The 17,751-nt window shown below is 46.4% G+C and overlaps 1 protein-coding gene across 5 annotated transcripts in view; it reads right to left on the reverse strand.

Annotated features, from left to right (window-relative positions):
- The window catches only part of MIER1 (MIER1 transcriptional regulator), a 40,568-nt gene that overhangs the window by 21,500 nt on the left and 1,317 nt on the right, over positions 1-17,751 (reverse strand). Inside the window, exons 1-3 of one of the 5 annotated variants that reach the window (XM_034063769.1) lie at positions 17,565-17,668; positions 2,087-2,111; positions 826-971 (exon numbers count right to left, since the gene is read on the reverse strand). In XM_034063769.1, coding sequence (XP_033919660.1) covers positions 826-924 — 99 coding nt within the window. In that variant the 5' untranslated portion in view covers positions 925-971; positions 2,087-2,111; positions 17,565-17,668. Of the gene's footprint in view, positions 1-825; positions 972-2,086; positions 2,112-16,581; positions 16,598-16,737; positions 16,843-17,078; positions 17,385-17,564; positions 17,669-17,751 lie in introns of those variants that run through there. The other 4 variants (XM_034063768.1, XM_034063770.1, XM_034063767.1 and 1 more) reach the window with 4 other exon arrangements.

Genomic DNA, 17,751 nt, shown 5'->3' on the forward strand with positions numbered 1-17,751 from the left:
TCAAATTTGCACCTAAGAATCATTGATGATCTTAGGTTCAGGAAGCCTTTTCAGCCAATGAGGCCACAGACAGTATCTAAATTACTCTGTGCTTAAAATTAACCTAGTTTGTAATTTAAATATATTATTTCTGCCTGAGAAGTGATTTAAGACAATACATAAGTCACCCTAAAATGCCAAATAAATTTTATATGCAATTATTTCAGGAGACACATGTTTTAAGATTTATTTTTTACTACTGACAATAGTTAGTAGTGAGAAACAGATTGGGAGTTCTGATCCTAGGTCTGATGACAACTTTTTGCTTTGAGACAATCATTTCATCTGTATCTTCATTTCCTCTACCTTATAAATGAAGATACTCCTTTATGCTCCACTAAAGTACTATACAAATGTTTGTATAAATATGCAAAAGAAATGTAAGATTATGAGATTTTTTATAAATCAACATCTACCTGCTCTAATTAAGTGCTTTAGTAAATAACACTGGAATATAGAAGTTTAGTGAGAGCAGACTTTAACCCATATTATTAGCTTTAAAATGGAAATCCTATAGCAGCACAGATATGCGAAAAGAAACCAAACAAGCACAGCGTTATACGTTATTAAGTATTTAGGTACCAGTTTCCTTTTCCCAATTTTTGAAAACCTCACATTTAGTTCAGCTGCTTTCCCCCATCAGTATTATTTACCTATTAGTGATTTTGGGGTGTTTTGTTCCTTTTATTTTAAATCCCAGACATTAGGGGAAAAACGTCTCACACATATATTCTGTGTGAGGCTGTGGCCTGTGGTTATGTTTTATGACTATTTAAGGCTACCTACCCTGTTAAGATCCTCTATTTCAGAACTGAAGTTTGTTTCTCCTTCCATCATTTCCTCCTCTTCTAATGTCCGTTCATCATCAAAGTCATGCACCAGCATATCAGCTGATGGATCAAATTCATGGTCATCAGATGTTGCTGAACCTCCTGATAGAAAACATTTTAAAGAATGTTTTTAGTTAGATCATGGCCTCACAGAGTTTATTTTTTTTTATTTTGGTGACATTTTAATACTCAAATTATACTCAGAAATTTAAATATTCTCAAAATCCCTCCACCGTTTAACTCAGGGAAAGCCAATCCTGTTATTCAGAGGACAGTAAAAGCTGCCCTTTGAGTGGTAGATCATAGGGAAAAGAAGCAGGAGATGCTGTTTAACAGCCAGATCTCAAACTCCTACATATCCGGACATCAGGCCCCTAGTTAAATGCTTGTAAAACATTCGAGTTCTCAAGACTTAATTCCTAAATAATCATAAACCTGCCTGAATCAAGAGTTCTACTGGGAGCAGAAACACTCATAAAATATAAACTCAGGGCAGTTGTTTCTATAAAGGAAGCTTTTTTGTTTCGCAGCCACAAAGACAGTCTAATGACTTTTCCAGACTTTAAGCTTCAAGTAAGCTTCAGAGTTATGCAGATTGTATTAATGATGCAGAATCCTTAGTTATTTTCCCCCTATGCCTTGTTTTTTCACAGTTCTTTGTAGAGAAGTCTGGTTAGATTTTGTGACAATGAAAACTAAATGGATGGATGAGTGGTTTGGCAGATGTAATTCAGCAATACCTGATTGTTAATTCCAACCCTGCTAATATTTTTCCACTTGTTTCCATGGACAACTTCAATTCATTTTCCAAAGCTTGTAGAGCTTGCATGTGAAGGGTGCAAGAGGGAGGGCTTGCCTATAAGGGTTAATAATACTTTGAAGTGTTTAAAGCACTTGATTGCTTCTCTGCAAGAAGGAAGAGCTCTAGGGATAAGGGCAGTCCAGCTAAAGTAACTACTGGAAAGCTTTTCCACAGTAGGATGCCAAAAAGCTTGGAAATAAATAACACTAAGTACAGTGGGACCAAAGTGGACAGAAAAAAGCCTCCAGTCAGTCATAATTTACACTCAGGCTGACTACTAGATAGTGACTACTGAAACCAGTACTGCCACCAACCTATTCATCAAGTGATATCCTTAGATTACTAACAGGAAGAGACCAGCAAAACTCATTTTTAAAGGGTGCTTAGAAGTTCAGGAACCATTAAAAGTATTTACCTGGGCTTGAAGACTCAACAGAAGGCTAAAAAAGAAAACACAGGAAATGATTAGGTCTAGGTTGAACCTGTACAAGCACAAGCCAATAATTCATTTGATACAACGCAACTCACAGCAAGTGATGTATTCACAAATAAAGCACCACAAACAGGCGGAAGCAATTTGAGGTAAACAGCAGCCATTTCATCCTGTATGTATTAACATTTCTGCATGATTTCAGCAACAATAACTGGAAGAAAAGCCCTTTTTGTGATGCAATAATTGAGTTGATGAAGGTATAAAATAAAGCAAACCAATTCATTCTGAAAGTAGTGTTACAGTTCCACGGTCAGCTTTAGTATGGCATACATCAGTGCTGGGGCCAGAGGGAGCAATGCTGCTTTCTCTCAATCTCTGCTCATTTTCAATTCTCCCTTTATGACAACACAAAACTGGAGACAATAGTAGTGATAGTTTAGTTTTTGACAGATCTAGCTTTGATTTAACTCCATTTATTAAATCCCCTTTTCCACAGCCAAGACATATGCCAGATTACACTGGTTTAAGAGAAATGCCAGCACGGTTTAAGAGAAATCATTCTTCCTATTTGAAACTGCACATTATACGATACACAAATTCCTTGTTCTATTTAAATGAAGGTGCACACTTTACAGGTAATTACAAATTACAATGAGAATTCCTCACAGAACAAAGGGAAAAAGCCATTTAATCTTGTGCTTAAAAACCCAGCTGTGAGAAAAATAGAGTAACCTGATTTTGTAAGCAAGACTTTCTCCCCAAGTACATTTTAACACAAATTAATATGATCACAGACTACAAAACAAACATGTATCTTTTAAATACAGGGGAAAAAGAGCCTTCTACAACAATTTCTATGTAACAGAGACACCCTTTGGCCTACCACACTGGGTAAATTCATGTTTCTAATGAGAACACACGTTGTCTTCCATGGGATTCTGCTTTCCTTGGCTCCTAACTTTGCCAGTCTGCAGCCTCCCGGGCTGAGATTTGCATGTCAGACATGCAACTCTCATTTGTTTTGAAAATCCAAGCAAATGGCGCAGCTATTTTCAGGAACAGCCCCAGTGAAGTGGATTTGTCAAAGCTGGAAGACAGATTTTGGCTTCGGAGAGCTGCAGTAGCCCTTTTCCCTGCCACCTCCTGCAAACTGAGATATCGTTTGGTATCACAGTTAAATCCCAAGCAATAATAATACATAGTATGTGATGTGCTGTCTTCATGGAAAAATGCCTGGGTTTGGCCAGGGAATAATTGGGAAAGCTTCAACTTGCAGATTCATGGTAAGTGCTTTTGTGCATATGTAATACTCTGGGGCTCGGTTGTACTCCTACTAGAACTGCAGGAGCTATACACCCTGAAGTACATGCAAAATTAAAACAAGATACTATGTTAGAAGCTGGGAAACGTATCCTCAAGTAAAACCTTGTGCTATTATTCCAAGATTTTCCTTCTCCTTGACTTCATCTCACGAGGCACAAGCTGCTTCCACCCACAACAGCCGGCCTAGATGTGTAATGAAGCAAAAACTAGAAGTTAAAAACTCTCTGTAATTATAAAGTTCTTTTCTATTAGCATCTCTACAAGGTGAGAAGAAATACTCCTCCTTAGGAATCAATGACCAAAAGTCACTTACATGGCTGCCTGTATTTAGTAAGAGTCTACAACACACAAGTCCTTCTTCATCAGCAACTGTACTGATAGGACAAGGGGAATGGGCTCAAACTGAAACAGGGGAAGCTCAAGTTAGATCTTAAGCAGAAGCTCTTCCCTGTGAGGGTGCTGAGGCGCTGGCACAGGGTGCCCAGAGAAGCTGTGGCTGCCCCATCCCTGGCAGTGCTCAAGGCCAGGTTGGACACAGGGGCTTGGAGCAAGCTGCTCCAGTGGAAGGGGTCCCTGCCCGTGGCAGGGGTTGGAACTGGATGAGCTTTAAGACCCCTTCCAACCCAAACCAGGTTGGGATTCTACGCTGAGACAGTATTTGGATGCAAACTATGCTGAGGCTACTGTACTAGGTCAGTTCCTTGTTAAAAGGGGACCCTGGGATTCCAGGAATATCAGATAGGGTAGGGCTTCTGAGGGAAAGGGAGTGCTCACTCCACTGTGAATTAAGGACAGCAGGAGTTCAAGTAGACAGGATCTAGCATAGTGTAACAGCAGCAGTTCTGCCCTCATGGGGGAAAAGCGAAGCCCAACCCCAAAGGCACATCTTGGCTTCCAGACACTGTTAAGGATCTGTCAGCAGCCAGAAAGACTTGGAGGAGGGCTCCTGGACCATGAGCCTTGTGTAAAGGGGAACAAGTAACTCCCCATCTCGATTACGAAAAGCAGGTTGGAGTCCTCAACAAGCAGAACAGGGCTTGCTCTTAACTCTGCCCTGCAGCAGTGCAGCATCCTTTGGATTCAGATATACCTTGTATGGGCTTAGGTGAATGGATTTTTACGTGATCTGTGCAGAAATATACAAATGTTGGAGCCTGTTGTTTCAGTCCCACTTGAGGCTTCTATCACTCTTTACAAGTTTTCAGGATTCAAAGACATCATTCCCATCTCCAAAGACAAGGATACAAAGACAGCCTCAGCCAAGTGATAGAGCAAACACGAATGAGGACAAGGAGGTGATGGGAGCAGTCAGCATGGATTTACAAAAGGGAATTCACACCTGACCAGCCCAAAAGCCTTCCCTGATGAGAAGACTGGCATGGTGGGTGAAGGGAGCACAGGGTATGCTGCTTGTCTTCACTTCACTGAAGTAAGCCTGGACAAGCAGGGATGTGGATGGAAAACTGGCTGAAAGGCACAGCTCCAAGGGCTGAGAGACTGGATTGCCTGACAAAGGAGAGGCTCAGAGAGCCAGAGCTCTTCCTGGAATAAAGATGGCTCAGGAGGATCTGACCCAGTATCTGATGGAGGGCTGTGCAGGAGACTGAGCCCATCTCTTCCCAATGGCATCCAGCAACAAGAGTCAATGGGCACAAACTGGAATACATTTAAACATAAGGAAAAGCTTTTCTCTCTCTAAGAGAGATGAAACATGGGAACACGTTGCCCCAAGAGGTTGTGGTGTCTGCACTGAAGGCATTCAAAACCAGACTGGCAATGGTCCTGGGGCAACCTGCTTGAGTTGTCCCAGCTCTGAGCAATGGACTGGTCTTGATTATCTCAAGGTATCTCCAGCTTCAACAACTCTATATCTAAACCCTCCAGTACACACTGCAATGGAGTCTACTGCAGTGAAGCACTTTCCTACTGAGAGCAGACACTAAACCACAGTGGGGCAAAAACCAATCTTATACAAGTCACTTTAAGAAACAAAGTTCAGCTTTCAGTACTCTGGAATAGTATGGAGAGGGCATGAGAGCTCAGGCAAGCACACAGCCTGGCCTATAGGCTAAAGTACTGCAGAAGCAATCTCCTCTTTCCCAGCTTCAACAGTGTTGCTAAAACACTACAGTGCCAATGGAGCTCAGAATGGACCCTAAAGTTTTGAACAAGTCCAAGTATATAACCAGTACAATCTCAGTCTATAGAAGAGACAAATACAACCCCAAAGCAGGTAAAATCACCTCCAGAACCATTAAGTCCATTTCAAGCTACCTCACAGAATTCATCTACCTTTTGGGAAGTTCTAGTTCATTCTTTGCCACAGACTCTGTGGTCAGCATTCAGAACAGCCTCTGGGTCTCTATTCTCCTAAGCTTTGCCTACCATAACTACCTAGTCTGTGGATTACCATCTCTGCCTTTCATGTTTCTAGTCTAAGTGATGCAATGTCCATCATCCTCTGCCTTCTATTCCTAGCTAGATGCAGTGTTGCATTACATCTCAACTATATTAATGGCCAGCTCCTGCCAAAAGTAGTATGTGACCTCTTCCCACCACTCCATGTGCTTCTGCTGCTTGTGTCAGGTCCAGCAATGAGGAAGCTGCAGCATGTGCTGGTTCAGCCAATCTCAGAGAAAACTAACCCTAGTTCTCATCGTATAAGTGAGCCAAAGAGCTTCAGCCTGGGCCTCTGCAGTCCCCAGTCACACTGCAAACAGCCCAGAGCACGAGTCTGGAGCTGTGGCAGGAGAGCAGGAGTAACCCCTTCAGTGACAATCTGCTAGCACTGCACATGAGGTGAGAGTGTCCTATGATTAAAGAGTTGAGACAATTCCTGCAATAGCCCATTATTCAGTCCTATTTCCTTGCTCCAAGTGATCCTGACTCTGGACAGGGCTGGACAGATGGCTTTGAGGGCATTTGCTTATGAGAATTCCCTGGCAGTCATTAAAGATCATATGGCTACGTTGGTGCCATCAGACCTTAAGTCCTAAGCTGTGGTATGTCAGGATAACAGAAATTCCTGTGAAAAGGATATCCCTTGTACTTCAGTGGCTTTTCATTTGCTGCTGCAGCAATTCATAGAGAAGCATAAAGCCCTTCTTTTTGCCTCAAGGACACTCATGGGAACAAAGAGCTGCCACCTACAGAATGGTATCCAAGGCCCAGGACAGAAAAAATAGGGGATACTTACAACATCCGGGCTGACACAACCCAATTGTTCTATGCATTTGATTCTATTATCAGAAAATATAACAGTGGCCATTTGTTGTGGGTTTAAAAGAATGAAAAATCATTCATTAACTACTAATTCATGGAAAAACTCAAGGGACTGATGGAATCCTGCAGCACAGACACACCACCGAGCATATTGTTAATGTTCCAGATGAACAACAGGAAGGAAATGCCAGCTCTGAGATAGGAAGAATATAAACCTGATAGTAAAGAGAAAAAGACAAGACACTGAGCAGAAACACAGCAGGCTTGGATGACACTAAAAGGATAGGTCACTGGTTTTATTCCATGTGTATTTTGAGGAGTCTCAGGAAAGACATGCAGAGTAGGTGTTTTCAAAAGGTCAGTGACCAAGATCGTATCCAACACATTCTCCAGTGTGTGTGGATACAGGAACAGATGGGACTGAAGTCTGTCAGTCTTCTTCAGACACCTTTGGACTGTCAAGGGATGAACCCAGCAGACATCTGCAGTGTTACTGCAACAACAAAAACTCACTGGGCTTTTGGATGCCTTTATTACTGTATCTTGTGATGGAAGCTATATGGTAAAAGTAAAGCTGGGTTGGCATCATAACAGGTTTATTTAATCCAAACAGTTCTGGAGACATCACTTTTGCACAGTATATTTTTGAACCCACTACTTCAGAACAGGGGTGGGCTTGCAGGCAATGCCATTTCCACATGCTGGCAGGAGATATTCCTGTTTATTCATAGCTGCTGGGACTGGAATGGGATAATCCAAAACATGAAGGCTGTGGAAGCAATGCATTGAGTTTTCTCTCTTTACATTTCACCTACAGCAGGCAAAGAAACACCTGAACTGTCAGGATACGATACAGCTTCACTCCTGTACCCACAAAACTACTCCTGTATTTGCCAACATCACTTATGCTGTTTAATATAATCAATTCATAATGAAACATCTTAAATTAACAGTATCTGCAGCCTCTACAAGACAAATATAACTGAGTAAATTTGAACAGGATGTATCTTTAATAGCTCTTTAAGTGTTACAGAGAACAGTTTAAAACTAAAATTGAATATTGCCTACATTGAGAGCAATAAACCTGCCAAATTCATCAAGCAGACGGTCAGGTCTTTTGAACACTGTTACAGGAACATATCAAAGTCAACTTCTGGCTTGCAGTGCCTTGTTTTAGCCATGGAAAACTTGTAATAACCTCACAAGTATTCATGTATGTGGTGTCAGCATCACTAAAGCTACATTTCACTAAGCAGACTAAATGTAAACCACTGATCTGCAAGTAATAGTATGCATTCTGCTCTTAACAACTCACATTTATACCCCAAAATGCAGACATAGTTACATGAATACTATTCAAAGAGTGAAGTTTTGAATACAGATGATTCAGGCACTAACCCTGCACTTCAAACTTAGGAGTCCTCAGCTAAAAGAATGGCATCTAAAATCCCCACCCGAGTAAGTGGCAGCCATTTAACAGCCTCTCCAGTGAGCAAAACTAAATGTTGTTCTGGAGAAATTGTCTAGTTAAAATGGGGGAAAACACCCTTTTCTCAAGAGGGCACATGTCCCTTCCCATAAAGAGGGATTGCAGGGCAAAGCTCACAGCACCAGCCTGTCCCTCTCTCCCCATGCTGCGTATCCAAATCACCCATCAGCAACATACTGAAGCAAGTTAAAAACACTGATGCCCCTCATTTAATAGTTTCACATGTGAACACTTCTACAGCCAAAATCTAAAGGGCCATCTAAACCCTCTGCTCATGAAATGGAAGCCTTTCTATACATGGAATTTTTACTTCATTTTAGTTTGGTTGCTGAAGGAGGAAATTCTTGTCAAAGACAAAAGATCAAGTGCAATGTTTCAACTCAAACACGTCCATCTAAGCTTTGAAACTACCACAGCACAGGTGCCCTGGCTTGACTATTCCCTTCTTAGACCTGATTCCACTTAAGAGTGTATAGACAACTCTGATCCCCATGAGTCTCTTTGCTTGGAGGTTTTGAAGACCAGACTAGAGACAGTTCCAAACAAGGTGGTTAGACCTCAGAGCAGACCCTGCTGTGAGCAAAGGTTGGACCAGAGACCTCCTGAGGCCCCTTCCAACCCAACTTATCTCATAATCCCAAGGTTTGAGTAGCCCTGAAAGGCTACTTACTTGCTCACTTCCCTTTCCCTGCCTGCTGCTTCTGAGAACAACACTGGGTAATGGTTTGGTTTCTTCTGGAGAAGCTGCCCATCAAAGTGCTTGACTGTAAGAGCCACAGGATGGGTTTTAATGCAGCTGAGTCAGTCCTGTATTAATCTACATGTATCACTGCACCAGGAAAAGACTGGAAAACGGAAGCAGTTGCACAGGGGATAGTGTTCATGTGGATCTTTCAGATACTTGGTTTGCAACATGGCTCTGTACGTCTGCAGTGGGAAGGGAAGCAAACTGCAGTCTTTCTAAGTCACTGTACCACCCAAGGGCATTTTTCATATTGTAAATACTAGTGAAAAGCCTGAACAGAAAGGGATTTCAACTGCAACTCTAACAAGAGCAGCAGCTGGTACTTTAAAGGACTAAACCCAAGCTGCGATTCAGAGGAACATAGAAGGATGTCAGGTGATGACTCTCCCTGGGGGGATTTACCTGTTATCTGCTTCACACTCCCGTCAGGGGTTATCACACCAGAGCAGGAGCAACAAAGTGAAGGTGCAACCAAAGAGAATCTGCATGAACTTACAGGTTTCCAAAGGGTGAGGCTGTCATGCTTTGTTTTCTGCCACACTTCCTATAGAAGAAGTAGCTTCCAGCAAGATGAAATAGCACCTTGGAAGTCCAGGAGGGACAACACAGCAGGACAGACAGATGGCAATGACATAAAACTGTCAGGGAAGCTTCCAAACACCCTTTTGACCTCTGAACTAAAGGGATTCGTTACCTCACCAGCCTGAATACTCACAGCCAAGGTGAGTACCAGTCTCTGCAAGAGGTACTAAAGGGAGGTCATAAAATCATCCCAGCCTGGTTTGGGTTGGAAGGGACCTTAAAGCTCCTCCAGCTCCAACCCCTGCCACAGGCAGGGACCCCTTCCACTGGAGCAGCTGCTCCAAGCCCCTGTATCCAACCTGGCCTTGAACACTGCCAGGGATGGGGCAGCCACAGCTTCTCTGGGCACCCTGTGCCAGCGCCTCAGCACCCTCACAGAGAAGAGCTTCTGCCTAAGAGCTCAGCTCAGTCTCCCCTCTGGCAGATGTAGCCACATTTTTCAGGGTTCTAAGTCAAGAGACAGCACATTTTAGGGTGGTAAAAGCAGCTTCTGCCCAATGGCTCAAGACCATGCTACTGCTGAATCATCTGCTGAAATCCCATGCTAATATAACATATTTACAATAAAGTGGAGCTGATTTTCATTCTCCTTTGAGCAGATGACTAGAACTAGGAACCATCAACTATACCCCAAGGCAGTCCTCCCTGCTCCAAAACCAGTGTGCACTACCTGAAGGATTGAGGACTTGCACTGGAGCTGAGAGAGCTGGGCTGGGGCAGCCTGGACAAGAGAAGGCTCCTGAAGGGGAGAGCTGAGAGCAGCTCCAGTGCCTTAAGGGGTTGCAGGAAAGCTGGAGAGGGGCTTGGGACAAGGGCCTGTAGGGACAGGCCAAGCGGAATGGCTTGAACCTGCCAGAACAGGGGAGACTGAGCTGAGCTCTTAGGCAGAAGCTCTTCCCTGTGAGGGTGCTGAGGCGCTGGCACAGGGTGCCCAGAGAAGCTGTGGCTGCCCCATCCCTGGCAGTGTTCAAGGCCAGGTTGGACACAGAGGCTTGGAGCAAGCTGCTCCAGTGGAAGGGGTCCCTGCCCGTGGCTGGGGTTGGAGCTGGAGGAGCTTTAAGGTCCCTTCCAATACAAACCAGGCTGGGATGCTATGATGATCAGCCAAACTGAATGGAGGAAGCTGCAGCCCAAGGGGGATGCTTTGGTTGACAGGACATTTTGCTCACTACAACTTCAGCAAGAGAACTTCCATTTTCTACAAGTATTATGAAGCACAACCACAACAGTTACTCAGAATGTCATGTCTGTCTTATCTGAAGCGCATACTTCAACTGGACACTTTCTAACTCTTTTTTGTTTATTTCCATCACAAAATACAGCATCTGCCTCAAATTCTTATAATATTCTGAAATTTCTCGCTAGAAAGTTTGGAAGTCTATGGAATGATCACATCCCGCTGTAAGATTTCAGATGAAAACAGATACACTCATGCCAAGCAGCACAAGAACACATCCTTATGCACAATTTATGACATGACTGGATTAGCAGTGAAATATTAATACAGACCAAGGCCGCTGGCCAGGAATAAGCTCCAAAAGAACTGAACTTCACAACAATTCCACTGTCTACCTTAAATCCCTCTGCTGTGTTTGAAGGAACTCTACACCACAGGCAGTAAGCTCACAAGCATCAATATTGTATCACACACCAAGAGAGCCCACAAAACTCTTCTATAATAACAGAAAAATACAACTCTTATCCAAGATCAGAAATGCAGAATGCTAAATGCTGTTGTTTTCCCTTCAAAACCTTGCCAGGAAATCTGAAGGAACACAATCAATAGAATATAACCAATCACTTCGGAGTTTATACTCTTACCAAGGAAGTGTGAAAACTGGATTCCCAAATCTGCATTAGGTTCACAGATACCTCTCTGAAGTATTGAGCAAAACGTTCTTCAAAATGAAACAAAGCAAATTTAAAGCTAAAGCTTAATGAGGAAAAAATGCTTGTGCTCAACAGGATGGACTGATGTGAATCGCCAATTTCAATCAGGGTTTAGAGCAGTCAGAAGGAATCCTTGATTTCATCTATTTTGACCTTATTTTGTACCCAGGTGTTACTCAAAAGCTGTCCTCCCTCACTGCTAAAACATCAGTTTGCAACCCATTAGTGATGGTGTTAAGTTCACTACTGCTTCGAGCCTATTCCATAGATATGCATATTGCTTTAAAGTAATAGCATAGCTTAATAAAAACATTGAGACTAAGAATGTAAAGGAGGTTATTAGGAATGGTTATTAGATAATGTATTTCTTAAACATTATGTCCTGAAGTTGTTTCAAGCTGCATAACAAAATGAGAATTTAGCTACATTCATAAAGTTTAACACTCTTCAACTGAAAGAAGCTTAATATTCAGGAAGAAGGAAAGTTTTACCAGACATTATGAACTTAAAGGTGACTTATTAAAGCACTGACGTACAGTATTAATAAACTGTTTTTCTGGTCAAAAGCAACAGAGATTGGGAAATCCAAACAGCAATAAAATACACTCAAAGACATCAGGCTGAGTCAGTCTAACTGATCATGGACATGAAAAGTGGTCTTGCTTCTCTCGAAGACACAAAATCCCAGCATGGTTTGTGTTGGAAGGGACCTTAAAGCTCCTCCAGCTCCAACCCCTGCCACAGGCAGGGACCCCTTCCACTGGAGCAGCTTGCTCCAAGCCCCTGGGTCCAACCTGGCCTTGAACACTGCCAGGGATGGGGCAGCCACAGCTTCTCTGGGCACCCTGTGCCAGCGCCTCAGCACCCTCACAGGGAAGAGCTTCTGCCTAAGAGCTCATCTCAGTCTCCCCTGTTCTGACAGGTTCAAGCCATGCCCCTTGGCCTGTCCCTACAGGCCCTAATGAAGAGTGCCTCTCCAATGTCTCTGTAGGCTCCTTTCAGATACCGGAAGGCTGTCCTGCTTCTTCCCACATCTGACACCTTAGGATGCCAATTCCACTTTTTAACCCCACAGAAATTCACTCTGCAGAAGGAAAAAACTGAAGTTCTCACTCCAGAAAGCTGAATAACCTCATTGAGCAGTGAGAAGCACTAGGAGCTGCCATGAAGGTAGCTGACTGCCCGCTGAAGGGATGGGAGAAACAAGACTGTATTTATCCACAACAGTAATGGTGAACAGCTTCCTGCCATCAGGTCAGAGCTGCACAAGACAAGGACACAGGCTCAGGAGAAGCTGAGTCAATGCCATAGCTTCATGTTTTTGGAAGGAGGAATATAGCATCCTTCTGCAGATCCCTACAACTGCCTCTGCTGCCCCACACCACCCCTCACAGCCACTCGAGTCTGCTGGATCTTTCCATGAGCTGATACAACTGGTTACCCCACAGGAAGCTCTCCACTTCTGAGCCAGTGAACTGGATCAACCCACGGTAGAAGCTTTGGGAGCACGTACACAAAAGCAGCAGGAGGAGCAGGATCTCCCCTTTCAGGCAGCTAGGAGCTGCTAGGCCACCTCGACTGTTTCCATACCCCCTCAAGCCATAATTAACATCAGCTTGAAATTTAAACCAAGCCAATTAAAGGTAACATAAAAATATGACTGACAAGAAGCTCCCCATGAGCCAGCTTCAGTGTGTGCTTGAGCCCAGAAACCCCCCGTGTGCTGAACTGAACCCCCAGAGTGTGAGCAGCAGCTCAGGGAGATAGCTCCAGTGCCTAAAGGGGCTACAGAAAACTTGAGAGAGGCTTTGGACAAGGGTCTGTAGGGACAGGCCAAGGGGAATGGCCTGAACCTGCCAGAACAGGGGAGACTGAGCTGAGCTCTTAGGCAGAAGCTCTTCCCTGTGAGGGTGCTGAGGCGCTGGCACAGGGTGCCCAGAGAAGCTGTGGCTGCCCCATCCCTGGCAGTGCTCAAGGCCAGGTTGGACACAGGGGCTTGGAGCAAGCTGCTCCAGTGGAAGGGGTCCCTGCCCGTGGCAGGGGTTGGAGCTGGAGGAACTTTAAGGTCCTTTCCAACCCAAACCAGGCTGGGATTCTACCATACTACATCCCTAACTCTCCCACTTCACCTCTGACCAAACAAGACCACCCTCCTCCCCATGCAGCAGCCCTGGTACTCTTCAGAGTTAGTAAAAAACAACCAACATAAACCCTCACTATTTCCCCATGACTTTTGCCTCTTCAGCATCCTGGCAAGTCCCTGTAGCAACCTGACTGACACATCCTACACCATCGCACAAAATAAACAGCAGGAATTCAGCACATCTGGAAATTACAGGCATTATTTAGCTGCCCATCCCTCCAACACAAAAGTCTGACCCAGGCTCTGCAAGTTCTTTGAATCAGAAGTTCTCATTCTGACAATTTATGCAGACATTATAATGGCTGAACAAACAAAAAACCCCATTCGCTTTCACCTAGCAAGCTTTTCAGTCCAAAAATCTTTTCTTCTCAATAGGCATTAAAACACTCGTACTTGGGAAAAATATGTATCAGCATTCACTCCTCCACAAAGCCTAAATAAGCAGCTGAATGCATGATACAGTGATATTCACAAAGCCTGAGCTGGTCTTAAGTTCAACACATTTTCTTTCCGATTTAAGACTCGAACCATCTTTTAACGTGGTGGAGTATCAGGACTCAAACCAGTCATGTGAGCACGCTCTGAAGTAAAACGAAGCCCTAACACGGGTTATTAACCCCAAATCTGAAACCAGTTTAATACATAATCAAAATCTTTTGGGCTTGGTCTGCCCTTTACTCAAACTGGTGCTTCTATGAAAGTGAAACGCAGTTTTTGTTAATTTGGTTTCAGTTTCTGGCCTCATTTACTCATTACCCAGGTTCAGAGTTCCTGTCTGAAGAGCCTTCATGTCAAAGGCAAAAAGGTTCAGACAGATATCGTTTAATTGTTGAGGTTTGTATCTCCAGCATTAAATCCTAGCTGATTCTTTACACCTAAAATCATTTTCCTAAGGGATGAGTTCCTGTGCATCCCGTCAGAAGAGCTGGATTGATACTTTCCTCTGGGAAGCAATGGGAAGAGGGCATGAGACACAACAGTAGCATTATTTTACACATTTTACACATTTTCAATCCAGGCTGATCCGAGGCCCCTTGTGTGTTGGGACAGGTTAGTCTTAGGGCTGCCTGAAGGATCAGTTTTCCTTCATTCCCAGCCAACATAGTGTTATCCCAACAGCCCCTCCTTCAGCACACCACCATGTAGCGGCAGTTGCCTTCAGCTCCTCCAGGCAGATGGCTGACAACATTCACTGAGACTTCCCATCCTATCCCTGATTAATTTCCTAGGTTGTGCTAGGAACCATACTGAGGACATTGCTCCAAGCTTAAATCACTGACAGAAAGTCTTATTATCTTTCAAATTCCAATTATTCCCGATGCAGAAGGCAGAGCAGCCATGCAAACAGTTGTGTGCAGGACTCAGCGGCTGTGAAGGAATGTCAGCCAAGCTGCTGCTGCCACCCCTGTGCTACTGAGCTCATCCCACAGGTGGATCAAAGCTCTCACAGCCCCTTGATGCTGCTCCTGCCTCTTAACCTCAAATCAGAAGCCAAAATAGGACAAAGAATCTTTGCTTTTCTTCACAGAAGACAAATGCTGAGGGGGAGGGGGGAAAAACCACAAAACTCTTAGTTTCTTAGTAAAAAGTCAAGACCAACACATAATAGAAGCCTGACCCATTGGAACATCATCCATAAGGTGAAACCCAGAACCTGCTTGACCTCCATAACCCATGGACCTTTCACTGCTTTCTGCAGCGTGACTCCCCTCCAACTCTCAATGCTATCACTGCTGCAACGTCAGTGCAAGTACGTGACAGCAGAGAATAGGAAGTACTGCAGCGTCCTGCCCCTGCCTCTTCAGCAACATGGTGACATGAGCTCCCCCAGAAGAGAGCTAAGCAGGAGGATTTCACAATAACGCTGCGTTTAATTAACTACACTTACAAGCCATTGGTGAAACTTGAGACACAAGCCCTGAATACTGCGATGCCTACACCAGCACGGGCCCCAGTGCACCTCTGCCACTTCACAGAGCACAGGGATTTAATAGCCATGGGGTTTTGGCCAAGGAATAGCTCAGAGATCAGACCTGTGATTCTCTGCCCCTTGAGATACAGTAAAAAAAAAGCCCAGGCAGATCCTTTAAACTTCTAAGATTAAATTAGTACATGCCGTACCAATAACAGGAAGAAAGCCTCATTACGGTTTTCATTTGGGGGGAAAAGATAAAATAAATCTGAGTAAAAAGCCGCACATATTCAGGAATTTCATGGGAAGAAGGAAGAAACCTCATCTGTAAAATATTCGGATCCCAGTATGTTGAACACCCCCAGCCTGGCTGGAAGAAACTCCTGTCCCACACAAGCAAGGTGTTGGTTGTTGCTGCTTTAACAGCATACCTTTCAAACACGCATTTCCAATTCATTTGTCAACACTGCTCAAGCAGCAAATTACCTTCAGATTGGAATCTTGGGATCATTTGAAGAAAACTTAATGAAACATCTATTCATCTGTCCTAACTTGCCTCCTAAGAAGCAAAAGAGCTGTTCACCCAGATCCTATCGGGATGGACAAACCCACACCTCAGTAATCAAAGGCGTATTTTGCTCTGCCTCCCACATACGAAAAGAGGTCAACAAGCCTTTTCCCACTTCCTGCAACCCCTCTGAACAGCCCTTCTGCCTTCTTCAGGAGAAAGGTCTCCCTCCCAGGAGACGCCGTTCTACCTGTAAAGGCAATTCCCCTTTGTCCTAACGACTACAAGAAGGTATTTAAATATACGTTTTAACCTCAAGCAACGGTGCTCTCATCAAAGCCCGGGAGAAGCGACTCTTCCGCGCTGGGACAGACGGCCAGGGCTGGCGGGAGGCACATCCCTCTCCACCCTGCAGCGCTGCCCCACTTCCCACCGCAGCAAAGCTCAGCCCCGTCCCGCGGGTGGCACAGGCCCCGCTCCCCTCCGCCCGGGCGCGGGGCCCCTCTCCGCCATCCCCCCGCGGCCGCTGCCGCCGACAGAGCCTCGCCTCCGCGGCTCGCGGACGAGGCGCAGACCCCAGCCCGGTGCCGCCCTGGGCCGGGAGCCGCCGCCTCCAGGCCCCCGGCCCGGGCCGCGCTCCGCTCCCGGCTCCCCGGGGCTCACCTCCCCGTCCCGGGGCAGCAGGCCCCGGAGGGGGGCGGTGGGGAGGCCCGGTGCGGCCTGCCCGGCCCCACAAGTAACTTATGGGACGCTCCGCCCGGCCGCGGCCCCGCGCAACAAGTTCCCGGGCGGGCCCCCACCCCGCCGCCGCGCTCTCACCTCCGCCATGTTGGCTGCGCGGGGGGGGCAGGCCCGGGGAGGGGTCACATCCCCGCCGCGGCGGGGGCAGCGGCGCCGGGGGGGTCACGGTCTGCGCGGCGGCGGAGCGGGGCGGAACGGAGCGGAGCGGAGGGAGGGAGGGGAAGGAGGGGGCACGCCACGCACGACGTCACCGCGCACGAGCGCGCGCCGCACTGTCACTCAAGGCGCAAGGCCCCGCCCCCAGGCTGTCAGCGCTGAGGCGGCGGCGCCGGGCGGCACCGGCTCCACAAGCGGGGTCCCCTCTGCACCCGGTGCCGCTCCCTCCCGCCTGGCTGCTGTCCCCCGGCTGCCGTACTCACGCGGTGAGGCGGGGGAAGCTGTCCCGAAGCGCTGCGAGGTCCTCAGGGAGCTGGTGGGGGGCTCCCGGCGGGGTGACCCCGGCAGCGTTATGTTGGTCCTATGTAAACGAAAACACTAAAAAAAAACCCCGAAACACGCGCCCAGACCTAATTCTGCTGCTTTTCTCCCTAAATCCTTCCCCGACTGCCTCGGTTCTGTCCCAGCGCTGGCGCAAGGACAGGCACAGTCCTGCAGGCAAAGGGGAAGAGATCTCCTGATGCAGCAGTCCGGCATCGCAGCGCCGGTAACGGCGAGGAGTGCCTCGGGGCGCCCTGCCGGGCCTGCGGCGGCTCCGTCCCGCTCCGCCCGAGCACAGGTCACTGCGGACCGTGGTTCTCCCGGCAGTTCTCCCAACCAAACGCGTTTCACACCCTCAAAACGCTCCCGTGGCACCGCAACTGGACCACCTTATCCCCCCCAGGCCTCCCCCCTCCGAAAGCCCAGACCTGCTCCGATCCCCGCCACCGGGGCAGAGCTTTACGGAGGGAGCTCCAGTCTCCCCCGGGCCTGCCGACGAGGACCTTTGTGCTTCAGTAACAAAGGGGGCGCGGGGGCTGGCGGCAGGGGAGGAGCCCCGGGCTGGGCGGGGGGCGGCGGAGACCGGAGCCAAGGCCGATGCGGGCGCGGAGAGGG

The sequence above is a fragment of the Melopsittacus undulatus genome, chromosome 6 (genome assembly GCF_012275295.1).
Source record: "Melopsittacus undulatus isolate bMelUnd1 chromosome 6, bMelUnd1.mat.Z, whole genome shotgun sequence".
Taxonomy (NCBI): Eukaryota; Metazoa; Chordata; class Aves; order Psittaciformes; family Psittaculidae; genus Melopsittacus; species Melopsittacus undulatus.